The following is a 22,027-nucleotide window of genomic DNA, read 5'->3' as shown; positions in this document are numbered from 1 at the left end:
TCTGATGCAAATTGAAAAGAAAACAGCTTCCTGATTTTCAGTTAAAAGATTTCTAACATGAGGTATCAATCGAGAGGAAAAATGAATAGGCTCTGTCATTTAAGTGTATGTAAATAGTAAACTGTCAGCATTCAGAAAAGAGGAAGTCACTTTCAAAATACTGTAAATTAAAAATAAACCATTTGTCAGTTCAAATATCCTACTCGTTGTCTGTAAACAGAATTTTTGTAACTGTGTTTCAGGGCTTTGCAAATGATCTGAATGCTGCTCTTGTTTGCACCTTTATAAGCGACCAATTTCAGTGAACTGCAAAAAGGTTTTTCTTCTGCAAAATGCAGTCTTGGGAGAAAGTAGTTTCACTTTAAATAAGTGTAGTATGCAGGAAATAGTGCTAGTTCTCTTGTCATATAAAGTAAAACATAAGGCGAAGTACAGAAAGAAGATTTTCCATTTCTCTTTGCTGTTGCAGCTCCTCAGGCCTTTGCTTCAAAATTTTTATATGATAGTTACAACCCTACTAATAAAAATATTCAGTCTGGACAGGGAGAACGTGTGCTGAATTCCAAGAGAGCTTTATCTGGATGGGTATTGCAGGAGGAGGCCTGGGTCATATAAGTAGAAATAGTTCACCTGTATTAGAAAGACTAGCAGACTAGCAGTTTTAGCCTCTCTGTGTGTTGCTGAATAAGCCTACAGCACTGTAGAACTTGGTTAATATTCTGTTATTATTTCAAGAACTGATAAAATAATACAGTAAGTATTATAGAGGTGTAGAGAAATCATTAACTGCAACCCGAAAATATCTTTGTCTATATGTTTGACTACCAAAATAGAATTCACATACGCTGTTCTTCAGGAAAAAGATATTTTTGAGTATATATTAATCTTAGGAAGAGATTAAAGGTATGAGTCTTTTATCCCTGTCTTCATCTTTTTGCAGAACTCTTTCAAGATCTGAGCCAATTACAGGAGACATGGCTTGCAGAAGGTAAGGGAAAAAACTGCTTGTAAAAAGAGGAAAAACAACTCTGAGGGGAAGAAGGGAGAAAAAAAAAAAAAACTCCTGAACTTGCTGTCTTAATGTTCAGCCCAATTAATTGAGCTCTAAAAGAGCCACCTCATGTGTCATGCATACATTAGAGCCTCTGATGAGTTTGTCTTTGGGGACTCTGGGGCTGCTCTACCCAGTGTCATCACAAATTACCAGGAGAAATTGCTTCCAGCTCACAATCACATCTGCTTTTGGCAAGAACTAATGCACCAAGACTTCAAGTTCTAAGCCTCTGTTCAGATTTTAATTGCAATTGATCAGGTTTATATTATTGTACCTCGAGAGACTACATACAGCCAGAACTGGGCTTGCTGTTTCCTTTAGAGCAGCACATATAATTATTTGGTGTTCTGGTGGAGTACTTTCTGATGGCAGAAATTAGTTTCTCTGGGTTCATCGGGACGGGATGCTTCAAGATTTAAGTGCAAGTGTCTTCTTTCCACCTTGTTCACAACACAGAACATTAGGTGTGTATGGAATACTTAAAAAGTATTATTTCTTGCTTTTTTTTTTTTTTTTTCTTTTATTTGCTTTTAAATATTTTGCATGCTTTTCTTCTGATTTGTAGTTACGAGATTGTGTATTGGGTGATTAGAAAACTGACATCGGTCTTTTTTGCACCTGTTTCTGCTTTTAAGTATTTTGAATAATCTTTCAGAGCACATTCTGCTGAAGAGAGAAAGCTTAAAAACAATAATTTAGAAATCTGAATTTAGAGTAGCTGTTGAAAGATTAATTTACCCAGGAAAAAAGATGAGCTGCTGTTATAAGAGAACTTTAACAAAATGCAAGGGAGCTTTCTGCTTATAAGAGCATTTGTTCTCATCTGCAATGCTTCCTGATTTCTTTTTTCCTTTATATTTACAATAAATATTTATTTATTTATTTCAAGCATAAAGATTTTTATGCATTTTCTCTTCTGAATATCACTGGATGAAATTTTAAAGTAAACTTCTGAAATTGGATTTTAATGCAAACTAAGATAATTTTTCCAAATTTATCCTGATAAAAATGGATATGGATATTCACATATGTTTCATTTTTATTATGCACTGGACTATGCATAGTTGTTTATAGAATAGATGCTCAGATCCTTTGGAAGGGAGAGACGGTGGGGTGAGCTGCTTGCTGCTGCTTTTCATAGAAAGAGGGAAATGTTGCTGGTGATTACTTGGTTTCAAACTGTTTTTGTCTTTTTTTTTTATCAGTAGCTTTATATGTGGTTAGTCAAGTTCTTAACCTGCAAATAAGGTGTGGGGGACTGTTTATTCTGCTGATGTTTTTTTTCCTAGCATTATTTTTAGCATGTAGCTATTTGGTATGTAATTAAAAAGTGCTTTTTAAATTTGTGGAGCAGACGTTATGTTTCTATGAATTAGTAAGATTCTTTCCCAAACATTGAAAACAGAATGTCCTATAAGAAGATAGGTTTTTCTAGTATAATGATCAACTACAACTGTATTTGTCTTTGTGGTAATTTTAAAAGGCTCTTTTTATTTTATATCAGCTCATTCATTTTAATTAGCCAGAAGTAAGTTAAAATGCTATTCAAAAGATATTATTTTTTGAATGGAGGGAACTTTTAGCTTGATTTTTTTAGTGGGATGAACATTTTTGTTTCTGAAAATGATTAGATTTCTTTGATCGTAAATCAGAAAAATACAGACAGATTCATAAAGCATGTGCAGATAATAATGTAAGTTTGAAAAATAATATGGAATTTAAAATTGATTTAATCATTTCTGTAGGTACATAAATTACCGTAATGGCAGTTTTTATTCTACAGGCACTGCCTACTTTAGTCTAGAATGAATTGTATCAAAGCCTTTTTTTTCCCCTTTAGTTGAGTGTGCCTCACTTAATAAATTTAGATAGGATTTGGGAGAGAAAGGTGTCTAGATCTATGTCAGCTAGGTGGAGGAACCTTTAAATGCAGGTAGCGTCATCTGGTAAGTACTTGAAAATAAAAAAAAGAAACAGAAAAAGGTTTTGTTTTCGTGTAGCAGCATTAATGTGTAAAATGTTATAACTGTGTTTTTTGACAACATCTTTAAATTAAAACTATTACTGACTTTTCTTACTTAAAGAAATTTGTATGTTTAAGGCCACGCCATGTTTTTTATCTCTTCCATAAAACTTTTCACAGCTTTCCTAAAGGGTAAGCTAAAATCCCAAAAAATCAACATCAGAAAATCAAATATTGGTTTCTTAACTTGAGCATAACAATTTATTGGAAAACAAACAAACAAACACACACACAAACCAACTAGTTTTGATAGTCTTTATAACATATTGGTGTTTGAGAATATTGTGGCTCTGCTTAAATGTCTACATGGTTGAGCTTAGCCAGGAAACCAATTTCAAAGTCAGACTTGTTTACCCCTTGTTAGATGTGTCCATTTATGTTCTTCTGGACCTTCATAGGCTCTTAGTCTGCCAATTTGGCAGAGTCAATAATGTTTACATATTTCTTTTCATAATGCTCTGGAGCCAGGGAAATGACCATGAAATTTTAAAACATCTTGACCCTTTTTAAGAAAAGCAGTGGCAGCTGACCAGGTTTCTCCCACGAGTTCAGATCCCCACTGGGGAGTAACCAGGTCAAACATCTACTTATTAGTTAGGAGAAGAAAGTGAGCTGCATTTTATTACATGCAAAGAATGCTTGCTGCTTTTGTTTTTTGTTGCTTGTTTGTTTGTTTGCTCTTATTTTTCCTGAAGTTACCCGTACTGTAACACATAATTTAGCCTGGAGATCAGTTAATGTCACCTGTGTTTACTGTTACTGTCATATGTGAAAAGTTGGTAGCAAACACAATAGAAATGTATTCTTTTCTTACTGAAAGCGGTCAAGGTTCTCATATATTGAAGAATTAATGCAAAATGTAAACAATCTAGTAACCTCTTTAATATTTTATTACTCCATAATTAACAAGCTGAATGCTATTTGCAGAAAACTTAGAGGCATATTCCACTAGCTGCATAGATCTTTATGGAAGTGAGTTTTGCATTTTACATTGTAGTATTAAGTGTGCAAGTAAGAGTCAAAATTATTTTTATATAAAACTTACTCTAAATAAGGTTTCTTCATGTTGATTGTTATTCAGGACTGAATATAGATAGTAAGTGATTTCTGATGCCAGAAATGTGAAGTTGGAAACCTTTAATAATTGCTTCAACCTTCAAACTTGAAAGGAAATAGTTAAAATTGCCTGTTGCTAACCAAGACAAATATTATTCAGATATTATCTTTAGTTTTATGTTTAAATAACTTGATGGCAACATTTTGTCATGATAAAATTAGAAGATGACTTTATTGATTTCATGTATTTGGAATTAGATTGGGTTTGTCAGATAGCAATTGTTCAGTGATTTGAAAAAATTCGTTGAAATATTAATCTAATGTTATTTCATCGTGGTAGCTGTTAGTTCTGATTCTGGAACAAAAAGAAGAGAGGAATGAAATTCTTAGTGAGTGAAAGCCTCCTTTGCATGGTAAAAGCATCTAGTTTTGGGAGAATAATAGATTAAACAAGAAACAATTTTTTTTTATTAAAGATTACTCTTTCAGATACAAGTTCCTCCTACACTGCGTTAAAGATATGTAAAAAGCATCCCAAGCAAATAAGAAATGTATGCAGTAGATCTGCTTCCTAAAGTGGTAGATAATCCATTCCTCAGATGGTAGTAAACTGAAAAAAAAAAAATAAAACTTTATGTTGCATGGCTTGAAAAAATACAAAAGGCTTAAGTGAAAACTAAGTGGTTTGAAATAATAATAGCTACAGTAACGGGTTCATGTCTCTACAACAGGCTACTGCCGGCTACCAGGATTTAAGCACTGTTTCTTGGTATCTGAAAATGAATTATTTCTCCCAGATAACTAATTCCTACATTTGAGCTGGACTTTAGGAAATGAGTTTCTGCCCTCTGGTCGCCTGTGGAGGATGCACCAATGTTGTGGTGATGTCTAATCTTGTGTTGACGTCTAGTTTACTGCTTCAACTAGGAGGTATGAAAATAAACAGTTTCTAGTTCTCAAAGCATCACTTTTAATAAAAGAAAGTTATCAAATATTTGTGTAGTTAAAATGGTTTATTTAAGTCAATGAAGCTGTGTAGTGGTTTACTATGCCTAAGTTGTTTTCTGTCAGAAAGTTGTAAAATGTAGCCAGCAAATACAACAGAGCCATATTTGGGAGCTATCCATGTTTTCCTAGGAGTAAAAAATACTCAAGAAAGGATGCTTTAATGCAGATAATAATAATAGCAGAGATCTACCCGAATGGGCATACTTTAAAAAGCAGTGAAAAAATTTTCATTTTGGGATTTGTGATTCAGAGAATAGCTTCTTTTATAGATTCTAGTAGTCTGACAGATTTGGCTTTCAGAAACTCATAACTCTTAAGTACTTGTGGACAAAAAACGGGGAAAAGTGAGATTAAGCAAAATGGGATGGGTGTCTGTGTTTTCTTTTAATAAGAAATCCAAAACAAATAAAACCACCAGAAATCTACAAGTCTAAAAGTTTGTATAGTAATAAACATTCTAAGATTTTTCTTGTTTGCTGGAAAAGTAAATTTCTTTTATTCAAAATAATAATTTTCAAAGGCGTAGTGGGATCTGCAAACTATGAGGAGATGTAGCACAGTGTTAAATGAGAGTGTTCCTCATAAGCTTTTTTCTCATTTTTAGTATAGTACCAAATGAAGAACAGATTCTGCAAACCCATCTTCATATTCCTAGGGATTATTCACATAAGGAAGAATTTTGAGATCTGGAGCTAGTTTTGAACTGCATTTAAGTTTATTAGTCAGAGCATCTCACTTATGTAAAAAGAGTTTGGGGTTGTTTTGACAGTAAATCCAGTGCTTATGGGAAATATTTTTTTTTTTTTATCATCTTGAAATTTGTCACTGTGCTGCTTCTGAATGCTCCTTTGTTAGAAACAGTTGTTCCTCTGGAAAAAAAAAAAAAAAAAAAAAAAAAGAAAGAAAGAAAGAAAAAAAAAGAAAACAAACAGCAAAACCCAAAAGGCAAACCACCCCTCTCTACCACCCCATTATTTCAGGAATATTAGAATGTATATAATCTTTCAAATACTGAGAACTGACAATCAAAGAAAACTGAGAACTAAGTAGACTCATTACTTCTGAGGCCTGAAAGTCTTATTTTAGCTCCAGCTAAAACACTACTGGCTATGTATAATTTCCTGTCAATTTAAATTTCTTCTGGCACTTTGAATAAATCTCTGATATTTTAAAACAAATGGCTCTTAGCTCTAAAAGTGTAGCTTGAGGTCAGAGAACACAGCACCAGAGGAAGTGTCATGATACTCAAAATAAAGTTTTAAGTGAAGCAAGGAGGTTTGCAGCTCCTTGTTTTCTTTAAAAAAAAAAAAAAAAAAAAGTTGATGTTTTTAAACAAGAACACCTTTCCCTGGAGTGCAGTTCTGCTTTACAAAGCTGTTTGTAATCAGGAGAAGGAAGAGTTAAATTTAAGCCCTTTGTAGCTCGCTTAACTTTTCATTTATTAAATATGTTCCTCGGCAGGTCTGTGCTACGTCTTGAGACAAAGCAGTGAAATCAGTGTGTTTATGCCTAAAGTTCAAGTTTACTTTGCTGTAGCTTTCTGGAAGGGTGTGACATGAAAAGCTTGTGGTTGGGGCCACATGGTTCGTGCTGGACTGTGTTTTTGTGAATGGAGGCAGAACTCCAGTTCTGACTGCTTGTCTTGAGGAATTGCTTCGGAGATCAGCTGTCTCATTCACTGGCAGAAAGAATGACTCATACATCTTCTGCCTTGTTTGGCTCCAGGTCATTGTTACAGTGGATAGAGCTGTTTTTAATTAAATATTAACTCCTTTTGTCCTGGATGCTTGTTCATGGGGACTTTTTATTTTTGTTTACTTGCAGGGAAAGCAAGGTAACAGGCCCTAATTTAAAACTTCTTTTTTTTTATCCCTGTTTTTGAACGTCATTGCCTCTGCAAAATGTGCCACAGTTCAGCTTTTTAAAGGCTTTTTAAAACTCTGAAAACTACAAACAAATCTTAAGCATTTTTGTGCTACAAACATTTGTTTTTCACAAACTGAATTTAACTGAGTAGATAGTGAAGCTGTAAAATCTAAACTGATAATGTCCTCGAGATTATCATTAACATTTTTCTACACTTCCCGAGTGCTCTTGAGACATTATAGCTTTAACAAGAGGAAAAAGAAAACTTTTGGTAATAGTCTAGACAGAACTGGATAGCTTGCTGCAGATGTTGTCTGCTCCAGGATTGTGAGACTTTCTGACTTTGAATGTGGAATGAACTGATGTTGCTGCTTCTGCTATTAGCAGTAAAAGCCACGTGCTTAATATCCTTCAAAACCTTTTATTACTCTTTTGGTATATGCTTCCCTTCTCAACCCCCATAATTAGGTAGCTCAGGGAATGAGCTCAGTTAGATGATTGTTTCAGGTATCTTTTTCAATTTTCCTCTGAAAGACAAAGTAGAAGAAAAAAGTTTTGGTGATTTATGCATCGTGTCCTGTACTGAGTACGTTAACAGAAGTCCAATGAAGATTTTATAGCAGTCTTGCTGAATTGCAGTATTTGTGAATAAAAGAAAAGAGGAAATGAATGTCATGCGTATATAAATGTGCAGACAGTTGCAACGTTGCAAGTTACATTTTCCTTTCAGACATTCATGTTAAAGTGTCTTTACCTGTCCTTTTAATTTGCTGCAAAGGCTGTGTGTAATTATCCAAACTGAATGTATAAAAGCCCTCTTCCCTTTGAGTAATGGGATGATGTATCCAGACCGTTTGGCTTCTCACAGCAAGATGCTGTTGGAAGAAGTCTGTGTTTTGGGCTGATGGTCCTTTGCATTTCTGCAGTATGATTATGTGTGAGTTGCAGTTTTTCTATTTAAAAAAAGGTTAACCTGATACCAGGTTAACTGAAGGAATAATTTAAGTTCTCGTCTTTAACAGATAGTGGGTCCTTTTAATTTCTGTGTTTAGACTTGCTGGCTCAGTTTAATACCATCGGTACCTCAGAAATAGATTCTGGTAGGAAACATGTTACCAGGTTGAACATTTGGACGTTATGCTTTGTTTTGTTTATATTTGGCATAGTTTTAAACACTTTTGTCTTATTGTAGTCCTCGTCCTACAGAGACTTCTAAGGCTGTGTCAATATTGTATTTAAAATACATTTTGACAGCAGTCTCCATCTCTTTCTAGAGCACTGATAAAATGATGCGCCTTAATCTCTGTTAAATATGTCTTCATAATTTTGGAGGATCAATGAAAAAAGTATTTTTCTTGTTTAATCCAGACCTCATTTACTAATATATTAAATACAAGATTTACTTGAAGTAAGTCAGGTTAAACTGCTGGAGACACAATAAATCACTGTGAAGCAGTCCAGCACACAGAATATGCTCTAGAAAGTTATATAAGATTGCTGTCCCAGTTCTGCAATCACTAAACGAAGCTTCTTGTTTTCAGCAGCATTTTTTTTGTTTCATTTAGCCTTTTTCAAATATCCCGGCTTCACAAATTGACGTACATGTATATATGCTCTTGTGTTCATATAATAAAATTAGAATCATTCTAGCCTCCTTGCTGCATGTGAAAATGATAGCTGGCTTAAGAACAATGTGTGGGATGTGCCTTCTGTAAACAAGAAATTACTTGATGGAATTACTTTTAACTGCGAATGTATGCACAAATCTTTTGAAAACAATTGGAAATATGAAAAATCCGAAACTTGATTTCATAATTGGATTCTTCAGTGATGGTCATATATTTGGCATTTTTGTTAGGAAAGTGTCTAACATTCACATGTAGTGAATTGCATGAAATGTCAGAAATTTCATTGTATTACTATTTGGGCTTGTATTGTCCTTCAGTTAATTTCTGGTAAAAGTCCAGTGTTTTCCCTATTGGAAAGAGAAATTTAATGCATCAAAAATACTAGAAATATTTGGTTTGGTAAATTACATACACAACTTCAAACTTTGAGGAGCTAACGTGGCCTCCGAGACAGACTTCTGTTAGGAGAGTAGATCACAGTAAGTTGACCGCAAAAAACTAACAAAACAACAATAGCAATGCTTTTTTTTTTTTTTCTTCTTCTTCTTCTTTTTTTTTTTTTTTTTTCAGGTAATATGAATTACTCTTCATATATTTATCTTACCTTCACTTCCTTTAAAGTCAGTGTTTGCAGAGCTCCCAAGGCCATTTGTTCTTACGCGATATTTGCTACAATTAAGAAACTAAGACTTTAAACATTTGTTTTAAAATTGAGAGCAAATAAATTTTCAGTATGATGAACCTGATTCTGGAGTCTTTACCCAGGGATATAAACCTCCCAGTTAGGTGATTAGAGCTATTTCCTGAGTAAGAGACCTAGTCCGAAAAGAGTACTGAAGAGCACAGTGAAAATAATTGTAATTAAATATGTATTTTTAATTTAAATAAATGCTGTTCAAGCTAGTAGCAATTGCATAAATATAAAGGAGAACTTACGTACCTTAAACTGGAAAGGGCTCTCTAAGGCATTGAAGTTACATTTTATCATTTACCATTTTTATTGGTTTGATAGCTACTGTTTCAATAAATTATTGTACGACCTGTATTTACCTTTTGAATCTTATTGGGTAAGCACATCGTGGCAGATGCTAACTTTTAATTAAGATCATGTGAATTATTTGCTTCTCTTTAGACAAGAAGTGTGTAAATTAAAATATGTTCTAGCAGATAACTTTATGAAGATTTGCAGCCATGAATGTAATTAGTGTGCATTGAGCAAAAGATGACGGAGTTCAGACACGGTAAGCTGGATCTCTGTAGGAAGTAGCAAGGGCCAGTTGTGCTCTGAGGATGCCACTCTCCAAATGTACTCACCTATGATATACACTTAGTGGTGTTTCAGCTTAAATGCTTCTAATGAGATTACAAGACACTACAGCTAATGTCTTAGGTACACAATGAGAAGGAGGCATGATACCACAGAAGCAATATTATGTATCAGCAGACCATGAAATGATCGTATTTTATGGCTCAGATTTGTGATGAAAGTTTCTTAAAAGCTAAGATGATCTCAGAAAAGTTGAATGGATGTTAATAATGATTCTTGTTTAAATAAGTATGGTTTTTTTCAGTGTCTGAAATGTTGTTATTGAACCAGCAATTCTGCGGTCTGCTAAAATAGCTCTTTTTGAGTATTTAAAATAATAACAAAAAGAACCCTACTGAGTTGGCTGGCTGCCATGAAAAACTGGAGTCATTTTTAAGTTTGCCAAAGATGCAGTAGCTTGGGGTTAAAGATGCATAGGTGTTAAACACTAGAATTTGGTGCTTTCCGTGCAGACGTTTTTGCAAATGAGCATGGCAGGATTTCGGCAGGTGCAGAGCGTGGTGCCAGCAGCAGCCTTCCCATCCCCAGCATCCCTTAGCAGGGCTGCACCACGCAGCTTCACCCTGAGCTTGTCAAGTACGGAACCAAGCCGCTTGCCTGATTTTCATGCCTGATTTTCATGGCCAACAATGAGAGAAACAAAAATTCTAATTTTAATCTTGGCTATGCTTCAAATTAAGCACAAGAATCTTTATTTATGCTTTAATGGCTTCTTTTAATTCTTTCCTCATTTTTTTGTTTTGTTTTTTGTTTTGTTTTGTTTTGTTTTGTCTGTTTGTTTCTCGTTTTTGTTTTCCTTTCTTCAGCTCAGGTACCTGACAATGACGAGCAGTTTGTGCCAGACTATCAGGCTGAAAGTTGTAAGTACAGAATGAATCATCACATCATGTTCTTGTATATTTATATTTGGCTCTTTGTATTTGTTATTTATTGTGTCATCCGCGGTCATGTGGTGGTGCCTTTTGCCGGGCAGTGACATCAGCGTGAGGAACAGATAAAGCAAGTGGCAACTTGACACGCAGCCAAAAAGGACTGCTTGGGCTGAAGGTTTAACCTTTAGCAGGGTCCAGCTCCTGTCCTTCCCGACCCCAAGGAAGCGAGGAACAGGTCCTGCCTGAGGGCAGAGAGGCTCTTTCTTTCCCTTGGTTTAAGGAGAAGGATGCTGGGCTGGGGGGATGTAGCAGACAATTGTCCCAGGCAGAAATCAGGCTGCTCAATAGATTTCGTATATGAATAAATAAAGAAAAGTCTTCAGATAATCAAGCACAGCCACTGCTGGGGCATTTTTAAGTCATTCTAACGTGGTATTTTGTTACTCAGATGAAACTTTGCCTTGAATCAAAAGGAGAAAGCAGTAGTTATGTCAAGCTGGATGCTCTGTGTTGGTTACTAGTTCACTTAAAGTGTGTCTACAGTTTTTTTGTTACTCCATACCCCTCAAATCTTGCTTGTTACCTATTGAACTGCTGCTGATATTCTGTTAAACGCTTGCTCTCCTTCACTGTACCTGCTGGTCTGTGTAACTGGGTGGTTGCGAGGGCATTAAAAATACGGAAGAGAAATGCTGTATGACAAAGTCACAGACTTCTTATGACTCTTCGTGCTCATCTTTCCTTGCGGCACTACTTCTCTCCATCATCAGATCTTTTCTCAGCACTGTCTGCTGACTGCAGTGGAATGCGTGGTAGCTTTCCATTTTGCTAAATAACTTAAATAATTTATCCCATCAGAGTAAATTACTGCATTTTGCTAAACCAGGTAGCTGTTAAATATAGTTGTGTACTGATATGTTGGAATTAAAATTAGAGAGATCTGAAACAATTGCATTACAATAGTATTTAACCTCTAAAAAATAAAATCAGAGCTGTTGAGTTTTCTTATAAATCTTGTATCAATTTTTTTTTCCAGTTACTTAAATATATACGCTGAAAAAAAATATTCTTAAAGCAATATGAAAATGTTTTGTAGAGATAATATATAAATATGACTTCTCCTGGATGCTGATAGTATACCTGCAGAAGAACAATTTAGTTTTTGTTTTTCTCTACAAGTTCCTGTACAAATACCAACCAACAAGTTTAATCACTATTAGGGTTGCCCTTTATTACATTTTTTTCATCTGTGCCTTCACAATTAATATTTTTTTTTATTCTATAATCTGAAAACTTAAACTGTTTCTATGTTGAAAATTAATTACCTTATCCTACATATGGAGCTGGGTTCAGATATAGTCCTGTATGCATACATCCTTTGTGTAAGAGTACAAAGTACAGTTAAGGGCTTCTATTAACCCACAATTATCGTTACAAAACAAGTCAATGATTCTTGGAAAATAATTTGTGGACTGTGAATGAAAAGCCCCATTGAAGCTTGTCATTGCTTTTGGCGATAAAGAAATTTTCCTAATATGGCTATTTCATTAATGCTGTTGTATTTCAAAGTTCCTTAGCCACAGCTTACACAGTATTATCAAAGGAACATTTATTTCTTCATTTCACTTACTTTCTTTATCTTAAGTAAAGGTCAGAAGAGCTTCCTGGAGAGTTACTCTGGCAAAGGTTATAGAGTTTCAGACATATACATGGATATAATGTATATTGCTGTGGGCTCTGCTAAACAGGAATGGAGATGAACATAACAAAAGCCATGGGGAAATTACTGTTGCAGAAGTGTCACGGTAGTGACTGTTTTCTCTAGCATCTAAACCTGCCTTCAAACTGTATTATAATTACTTACTATATAGAATCTATAAGTCTATACAGTGCACACCCTGTTACTGGCAAGAGACTGGCAGGAACATTTGGTTTTTTCATTTAATATTTTATTTTATTTTATTTTATTTTATTTTATTTTATTTTATTTTATTTTATTTTATTTTATTCCCTTACTGCTTTTTACTTTTTTGCTTTTTAACAGAGAGAGGATGGGTGAGTTTTCATTGCAAAATGTGCACCTGCATAGGCTTTATTACAGCCAATTGAGCCAAAAAATGGTGATGGACACAAATGTTACACCAGTGTTGTGGTCATTTACAATTCCAGAGGCAACCAAATTGTGGTCCACCAGCATTTTTGGTGCATTTTATTTCTCTAGCCTCATTTAAATTTTCTGGACAAAGCTCACTTATGGTGTTATGTACAGATAAGGTGTGAGTGTGGTTTGCAGAATATATAAAGAAAACTGATGGGCTCCACTATGGGCTCAACTATAGCCCAGGAACAGTCTTAGTGATACGACACTTCACTTCTAACTTCATTCCTTGCTGAATGGGCTTTACAACTAAGTTTGTGGTCTTAAATTGAAACTTGCAACACTGAAAGAAGTAAGAAAGTCAGAAAGATTGTAACAGTGTCAGTGTTGGGAAACTGTAGTTAAAATCTTGCTTAGAAATCACTCTGTCAAATCTTGAAGCAAAGATGGGGAACATAGTGGAGGAGCTGTTACTGCCAAGAACATGTACTGTGTCCTGGCAATGAGCAGGATTAAATGCCCCTTAATGTGCTGTGGGCTTTGCATTTCTTCTCTGTAATAATGATTTTAACTAGTGAAACTTCACTGGTATTAGTAACTAAGGGAAACATTTAGTTAAGATTAGATATACAGTCCACTTTATCCACTTAAGTATTTAACTTCAAAGCTAACTTGTGTCCATGAATATTTCAAATATAAGTTGTTATTAAGCTTCAATCAGTTTTTAAAAAGCAAACATAATTCATGTATTTATGGTTAGGTGTGGGCTCTAGATGTTATGAGTGAGATCAACAGCTAGCATAACTTCATGTCATATTATTGACATTGCTGAGATTACATATATTCCTACTAGCTAGGATCCAGCTAGTTGAGGTTCTCCTTAATGCTTTAAACTTAAGTTTACTTGTTTAAAGTTATTTTGTTACTCTATTATGCCTTTGGAAAGAGAAGTGAAATATGGCTTCCTCACAGAGAAATATTAGGCATGTTTACACTTCCAACCTTTCATTTTTCTCAGTGTCCAAAGACCTATCTTGTATTATCTTCTTACTATACAACTTCTATCCTTGAGTATGTATTACAAAGAACTGTTTTGTAGTTTAGATCAGTGAGTAGAATGAAGAATAGGTAATAACCACCCTGAAGTTCTGCTGAAATTTGAAAAACAAAATCACTGTTTAGGTTCTTGTAACCTTCTGCTTTCTGTAGCAACCAAACTTTGTGAGTTCTATAGGAGAGAAATGGGTTTCAAAAAGATGTTTTCAGCTTGCAATTACACAAGAAAAACTTGTGTAATGAAAATTACATATTAAATAGTGTAATAATAGTGTAATTTTCTTACTCTTTCATGTTTTTTCTTTAAAGAAATGCAAAGTCCACTAAAAGACGTGTATGTTTTGTCTTTCTGAATCCACTGCAGCCACCAACCTGTTTGCTGCATTGTTGAGTGACTTCCTCATGACTCCTCTTTTAGCAATTATGTCAAAAGTTTGATAAAGGAAAAATGTAGTTTGTTTCTCAAAAAAAAAAAAAAAAAAAAAAAAAAAAAAAAAAAAAAAGCTTTTTCTTTTCTTTCTTTCTTTTTTTTTTTCTTTTTTTTTCTTTCTTTTTTTTTTTTTTTTTGACGACATTTGTGTTTGATACTTTTTCTGAATTCTTATCTCATTCCTAAGACTTAGTTAAGCTGTTTTTTGTCTGTATAAAGTCTCTATTTACATGTCAAGAAGGATAACCTGTGTTAACTTCCTCAGATAAGGTTTCCTATTGTTGCCAGTCCATTTTCATATACTGAGGAGGAGCCAGATATTGAACGGGCTGGCATCTATGGCAAAGCTTTCAGATATTGTGGAACTGCAAGGACATTGCGATCTGGGAGTAAAAATGAATAAAAGGTTCAGTTTGCTTGAAGTTAATAGCTGTTGAGGTGAAGATTGCTTGCTCACAGTGTTTGGATGATTTCTTTGACAGACACAAGAGGAAGTAGGTAGGATTTGCTGATGTCTAAAGGATGTATCTGGCAGAGAAAACTTGGTATTGTCAACAGTACACTGATTTGTAATTTGACTTTGGTGCTACTGGTAATAAGCAGCGATTCCCTGCACTGAACCAGATTGTCTTGTGTCTTCATCGTGTTTTGTTATTTTAAAATAATTTGTATCTGTTCTTTTTTTTTTTCCTCCTTCCTTTTTTGCCCTAAAATATAGGTTACCTATTTGAAATTCTTGATAAACTCTAGCTTTTTATATTTATTATTGAATTTTTTTTCATCAGGGTTTGCACTGTGCTTCATGTTCTTGATCAGTGTCCTTCCTGCTCTTTCATTTGGTATCTATATTATTTCCCTGACCATCACAGTCTTAGCACTGCCAGGTGGTAAATGTTAATGTTACACCATAGCCTGTTGACAATAAATGGGAAGGGCTGGCTGCAAAATCCCTTCTCCTTAATGTCTGATTAAATTTTAAGATAGGGAAAAAAATAGTTTTTAGTAGTAAATTTGTTGCTGATCTTTCAAGACCTTTATTCTTTCTCTTTTTTTTTTCCTTTCCCTTTCCTCCAAAAGAGCTCTTTCAATGTAGATGCCAGGAGCCTTAAATTATTCAGGCATGTGCTTTTTAAATGCTCTGGCTTGCAATCTTTAAAAGCCTGTTAAAGAGAGATTCTTTACATAGGCTTCAGGTAGCTGTATTCTTCTGTCATTTTAACTAATGGCTTAGGATATTCCAAATGCAGTTTAAATGAGGAAAAGCTTTAATATTTATTTACGTGTTTGCAGCATGCAAAATCATGTGCAGCTTTTTCACACTATGAAGTGAAAAATGCTGTTTGTTTTCTTTCTCCCTGTGACTTAAATTTCAAAAATGAATTATACTATCTGAAAGAGCACTTTGTATCTGCTTCAGTACAACAAGAGCTGGTGAGCAATTGGCAAAGGGTAATTTTCACATATTTTGACATATTTTGAGGGGAAAAGTACACAACTAGAATGGAGTATAAAATACTAGAAAAAATGTAAGTTCTGATGTGTGTATTGAAGTCAGAAGAAGATCTGTTTGCTGGGTTTTGTTTTTGTTTGTGCTATAGAATAGTTTGATTTTGCAGCGTCTTGGAAGAAAAAAAAGTGGACTGAAAAACCCGTCAACATTTTTAACGTGATGATTCAGTACATTGGCATCTGGTAGTCATATCTTGGTAGTGCACAATGTCCTAGAAATCACAGTTGGTAATGTTTTGGTTTTCTGTATGTGGCAAGTTGCACAAAGCCTATGTGCCTTCAGGATTTGTTTTTTTCTGCTGTTCTTTTTTCTTTAGAGGCTGCTGGAATCACCTTTCCTTTAAGTTATTTCTTCAAGTGAAGTACTGCAGAACACAGTCTGACAAATATCCTGCAGAGTGATACTAGCTCTTCTTGGTGGTCAGCTGGTAGTGCTTTCTGCTGCAGCTGTGCTTTGTTTCTTGCCACTCGACTTTAAAACTACTTCCTTTCATAGGTCAGACGTTGTCAAATACACATACATTTATTTATTTGTTTAAGAGTATGCTCCGCTAAGAGATTCTTCTTAAAAGGCTGTGAGAGTTGCAGTGCTGTAAGTTTGCATGACCTTGGGCATGCTGCTTAACATCTCTGTTTCTTGGTTTGAAGTATGTGCAGGAATGCATGTATCACTCTGCTGTGAGGCACACAGCTTTCTTAATTATCACTTATCTAGAGATCTCAAAAGCATTTCACAAAGAGAGTCCAATGCAATTTCTGTTGTAAGAGCTGGAGAAGTCAGACTGAGTTGATGTTGACCACTTTATCTCCCTTCACAGTTGCCTTAGATTGACCCACTTCTTTTATTGTGTCCCTGAGCACTTGCTTCCTTTATTTAAAGCAGGACAGAACCGTTATATTTATATTTATTTATAATAATATAAATCAACTGTTAATTTCCCTTTCTCTCTCTCTGTCTTTTTATTTTTTATTCAAAAGAAATTAGTAATTGGTGTATTTCAGAAAACTTTGTGGCTTGTTTTGTGGTTGGTTGCTGGGCATTAGCCCATGTTAACATGGATGTTTTTGGGTTTTTTTCTGCTACTTCTTCTAGAGGATTCTGCCATTGTTGTGACCTATTGCATAATCACAAGGTTTAATTCTTGAAAATGTTTTACTAAGACACAAATGGTGAACTCTAAGGCATTTAACTTGTTACCTTAATAGCAGAGAATTTGTGGACAATTGTTTGTCTTAGTTTTAATAACTAGTTTCTGTTTATTTGCTTTTATGCCTGTATTTTTGTGCTATATTTCCAGTGTTGAATGAGCAAAGATTTAAGTTATCCTGAATCATACTGGTAGCACTGAGTCCGAAATTATGCAGTATTCCTCAATAGCACTGAGGAACAAATGACAGGACAGCACTGAGCCTGTGGCTTTTGCATTTTGAAGCTTTCAAAGCTGAAGCTATTCCTTTCAGAGTTCTCTGCATGCTGTGATGGGAATTTTATTGTGAAAGGTACCACAGGCATCCCAACAGTGATAGTGCAACCATGTTATTTAGATGTGGCTGAACTGCACTGGGTCACATGTGAACCTGGTGATCTGCAGTGCTGTCGTATTGAGGAGCCCAAGCAACTGTATGGGGCTGTTATTGTGGGATTTTTATTGCTCAGCGTATCCCTAGCTTTCCACTTGTGTGTCCCTGCCAGACCAAGCTGACTTGGTGCTTTTTCCTGAGAGCCCCATCTTCATTTGCTGTTTTGCAGATTAAAGGCTTAGGTTGCATGTGGAGGTTATCTGCTAATGAATAAACTTCAGTCATCCTGTCCTGTGATAAATCTGTCTCTTAGATCAAAGATGAAGCATGTAGACCTTTTTTCTTTCAAATGGTAATTTCTTAAGGCTGTCAGATCACTTCCTGAGGTCTGTTTACATAAAAACAAAAAGCATTACACATATTTTATTCAAAATGTTGAATTTTCAGTTTTGAAAAAACTTTCCATTTCCTCTCTAAGGAAGCTTCCCCTCCTTTCCTCCCCATAAGGACTCTGTGAAGATCCCATCTGTGGAAATAGAGGCAGGTTTGATGCTGTAACTTGTAGTCCTGGCATTATTTTCTTAACATAACAGTTATTTCTGTTTTAAAACAGATAGTTGTTTAGTTAATTTCATCAGGAGCATGTATATGTATTAGAGCATCTGTTAATCTCCAGTTATATTAAACTAAGTATGCAGAAATTTTTTTCTACTGCATTTTCACAGAGAAATCAAAACCAAACAAGGCAGATTGTAGGGTCTTCGTGATTAATAGAAAATAGTCACCCTCCTTAAGCTGTTTTTAATGCAGTATTTTTGCAAAACGATTTTTGTATTGCAAGAGCAGCCTAAATAATGATTTGAAAATCCACAAGCTCTGGGATGGTGTAAAATAAAGAGGTAGTCTGAAAGTGGAATCCACTTCTTTTTTTTTCATGTGTTTCCTTTGGTAAAATGTTTTTACAGGCTGTGTCATTTTTTTGTCTTGCTATCTCAGCAGCTGAAGACAGAAGTCTCTCCCACAAACTGCCATAAAGTTTTCACAGGCTATAGCAGGAAAAAAGGGAGGAGAGAGTGACAGCTTCAAAACATCAATTAAGCACTGGAGATGCATGTGGTGCATTTATAGCATGTAGTAACAATTTTCTAGCTTCTGCAAACAGGAAAATATACCCCTCGGTTTAGGTTCTGTGTCCTTTTGTTGTGGTCCTATGAACGTTAGTGCTGAGATGTACTTGGGAGGAACCATTTATAAGTTGATATGTATAAATAATGATATTTGTTGTGCTCAGCTTACTAATAGACAAGCTTTCTGAGTTGTAGAACTGGTCAATGTTGTTTTTTTTTCCTAGAAATAAGCTAAAAGTCGTATAAACTTGTGAATGGAAAACGGGTTCCTTTTTAAAGGCATGTACTCCAATCTTTTTCCTGAGAAGGATTCTTTTACTTACTCTCCTCGATCTTGTTTTTGATACATTTCTCTTCTCTGTTACTGGATTACAGCTTGACCTTGATTTGAGGTGAAGAGAAAAGTGAACTGTCTTGGTAAAGAATATGTTTATTCTTATGTGTCTATTTGTTCTGTAAGCTGAGGATTATGCATGTTAGGAAAGAGTGAATCATTAGCAAATTTATTTCTGGTTGTCTTTATTTATTTATTTATTTATTTATTTATTTTTCCCTGTGGCTGTTTATGAACTTATTCAGCAAATGTGGTTGCCAGTAAGTTAATGTAGTGAAATATTTTTTAGCAGTGACATTTACTGCCAAGTCCTGCAGTCAGTGAATAGGAAGGTTACTGACTGGCCAGGTTGTTGTCTTCAAATTTATATGTTATGAGTAGTCACTGAGGACATTTGACAATTTACATGTGCAGAAAAAATTCCTAGTCTTATTAATTGGATCCTCTTTGCTCAAATGTTGTTTCTTTGTTGTTTCTAATGTATACCTTCAAAAAATAAATTGTTTATTTTTTTTTTTGTCTTACTTGAATATCTTCATGTTAAAACTGTGCAATATTTTCTTATTAACCCATCTGTAAAGAGAATTTTACATGACCAAAGCACCAATATAAATGGAAACAAAAGAGACTGTAAAAAAAAATTGCAAATGTTCAGTAAAGACCAAATGTTTCAAATATTTGGAAGTAGAATTTATGAACTAGATTTATACAGTGTGAATACTCTGCATCTGTGTATGTTCTGTAAATAAGAAATATACATGCCATGTAATTTTCAGTCTTGCTGATTGCATGAATGTATAAAACAGTCATACAACATCAGGAAAAATGGGCTTCTGAAAAAATATGTAGAGTATACAGTGGTTCTTAGTTCTCTGTTGTGATTCCCCTATACAGTAAGGATGCTTTAAGGAGTGGCAAAAGCCTTAAGCATCTGTGCTGAGAATCAAAGCCGTATTGCAGGTGGTCAAAATTCCACCAGCTTACAAAAGAGCACTTTGCTCTTTCGTCTTTCAATATCGAGTGACTTGAAGTCCTGACTTTATGTTCCCAGAGGTAACCACTTTTGTCAATGACTTCTTTGTTTCCCTGTTGAACTGGTGATAAAAACTTGTGAGCTGAGTATTATTGTTGACTCATTTCAATGGCCGGCAGCTTTTCCACTGTGAATTTGGTAGTGAACTTTTAAAAAGATTTAGGTTATTGATCATTAGAGCTGCCTTACTGATGAGCACTCTTGAAAATTTAGCATCCCAGTGTGAAGGACACAGATGCATTTGGAGTGGTGACAGTTTTGTTCTTCCATCAAAGTAAAACAAAAATCTCATTAGCTACCCTGAGTTAGTGTGTACTTCTTTTATGAATGTATACATGTTCTTACTGATAAAGGCAGACACATTCAAAATAATTTTCTTGAAATGCAATTTGTTCCTTATAATGCCTATCACTGAGAGTTGCTAAAATAAAAACAAGTCATAAATAATCTTCTAAATCAGTTGTTTTGCTTATGCTAGAGAGCTATCTGTGTAGTCTGTTGGCTTTTCTTGCTTTCGTGTACTGTTCAGTAGCTAACTGACAGATAAGCATGATTATCTTTAAAAATAATCTATTATTATGATGCTCATTTATTATGAGGATATTCCTATTTTACAAGGAAAGAAACTGATGCACTGGTTAGCAATATCTGAAATTAGACTTGTACGACTGAGATACCTTCAAACTAGAATCAACCTTCTAATATCTAAAGTTGTTTAGGTCATGAACAAGTGTCAGAGACAGGTATTAAATCCAGTTTCTTTTAAAGTCCAGCTGCAGGTACAAGGCCAGCTGTCTTCTCATAGGTAGTTTTCTTCATACTTCTGTGTCTGCGCATCCTTTTAAAATCCAGACCTGAAAACCCTAAATTGCTAATTTACCTGAAGTGGAAATTGTATGTGTGTAAAACGCTGGGATGTTATCTCACTTGGATATTTTAGTAATGGAAGTTACGTAGTACTTAGCCATTACCTCTTACAATTTAAATTAAGTTTTGGAAATTGCTGCAAATGGAAATCCTGTCCTCAGAAAAGCACACAGACCCTGATTTAGTGGCCAGCTTTCTTCATTTAACTTTATTGATAATTCCCAGGTAGGAATACAATTTAAGTTTTCTCCCAGGCCATTAAGACTTTCAAGGAGGATTCGCTTCCCCTTGCACCCTGCCTGGGAGCCCTTGGAGCCATACACATTATAAGTAAATGCAGAAATAAATGCTCTGATCTCCCAGGACTGTAACACCACAAACTAATGCAGGTGAATAGCAACCATATTGCTCTGTGGGGTCCAGTATAGGGGATTAAAAAATTCTTTTTTTTTTTTTTTTTTCTTTTCCCCCCCCTCATATTTATCTTATGCTGCCCTCAGGTTTTACACCAATTGCTACAGATTCCAGCTGGTTTACTTTTTATGAGGTTACTGCTTCCTTCTTCAGGGAGCCCTAAGCCTCTGTTTATTTTGGGGGCAGGCAATCTCTTCCTCCTGCCTCACCTACTCTTCTCAAACATCAAAGCTAGCCAGTTTGCTCCTCTTAACTTAATCCTCCCTCTTTCCCTCCCACCAACGTTCTGCAAATTTCCTTGTATTATTCTCAGAGTTATTCAGTGTCTGGTATTTATCAGCAAGTTAACTTTTGCCCTGGAGGTCTGGGCGGGAACCCTCAGGCAGTGCTTTCCCTTGGGCAGCCTCAATGGAGCCTCATGGAGTCAAGGTCTGAAAGGAAAGGAGAGCACCGCACGGAGGGGACTGTGTGAAGCAGTGCTCATGACAGATTTCTGTGAGACCCTGCATTTGGAGGCTGAGAAACTGTGTCTGCATCTCTCACTGAAAAACAAAACAAACAAACAAACAAAAAAAAACAACAGCAAGCCCGCTTTCTGGACAGTTCTTAACCAGAAGCTGAAATCTTCTGGGGCTGGAGGAAGAGAGGGGGTCAGCTGGCCAAAATCTTGTCAAATCAGCCCTTTGCTTGGGGGTAGAGGAGTACAGACATCTTCTGATTCCATAAGGCAGTTCAGTCAGTTAGCAGCTGCCCTAATCAAGTGTCAGTTTAGGCATAAAGACCTAATAGTGTCCTAGCAATTTG

At 35.2% G+C, this 22,027-nt stretch overlaps 1 protein-coding gene across 4 annotated transcripts in view; it reads left to right on the top strand.

The window, feature by feature from the left end:
- Positions 1-22,027, top strand: part of ETV1 (ETS variant transcription factor 1) — a 65,315-nt gene that overhangs the window by 2,476 nt on the left and 40,812 nt on the right. For 3 of the 4 annotated variants that reach the window (XM_052695395.1, XM_052695397.1, XM_052695396.1), the window contains exons 4-5: positions 941-988; positions 10,769-10,822. In XM_052695395.1, coding sequence (XP_052551355.1) covers positions 941-988; positions 10,769-10,822 — 102 coding nt within the window. Of the gene's footprint in view, positions 1-940; positions 989-1,121; positions 1,519-10,768; positions 10,823-22,027 lie in introns of those variants that run through there. The other variant, XM_052695398.1, reaches the window with a different exon arrangement.

Source organism: Tympanuchus pallidicinctus, unplaced genomic scaffold (assembly GCF_026119805.1).
Source record: "Tympanuchus pallidicinctus isolate F22 unplaced genomic scaffold, pur_lepc_1.0 scaffold3, whole genome shotgun sequence".
NCBI lineage: Eukaryota > Metazoa > Chordata > Aves > Galliformes > Phasianidae > Tympanuchus > Tympanuchus pallidicinctus.
The sequence above is the reverse complement of the archived record's forward strand: the minus strand, read 5'-3'. Positions and strand labels throughout refer to the sequence as shown.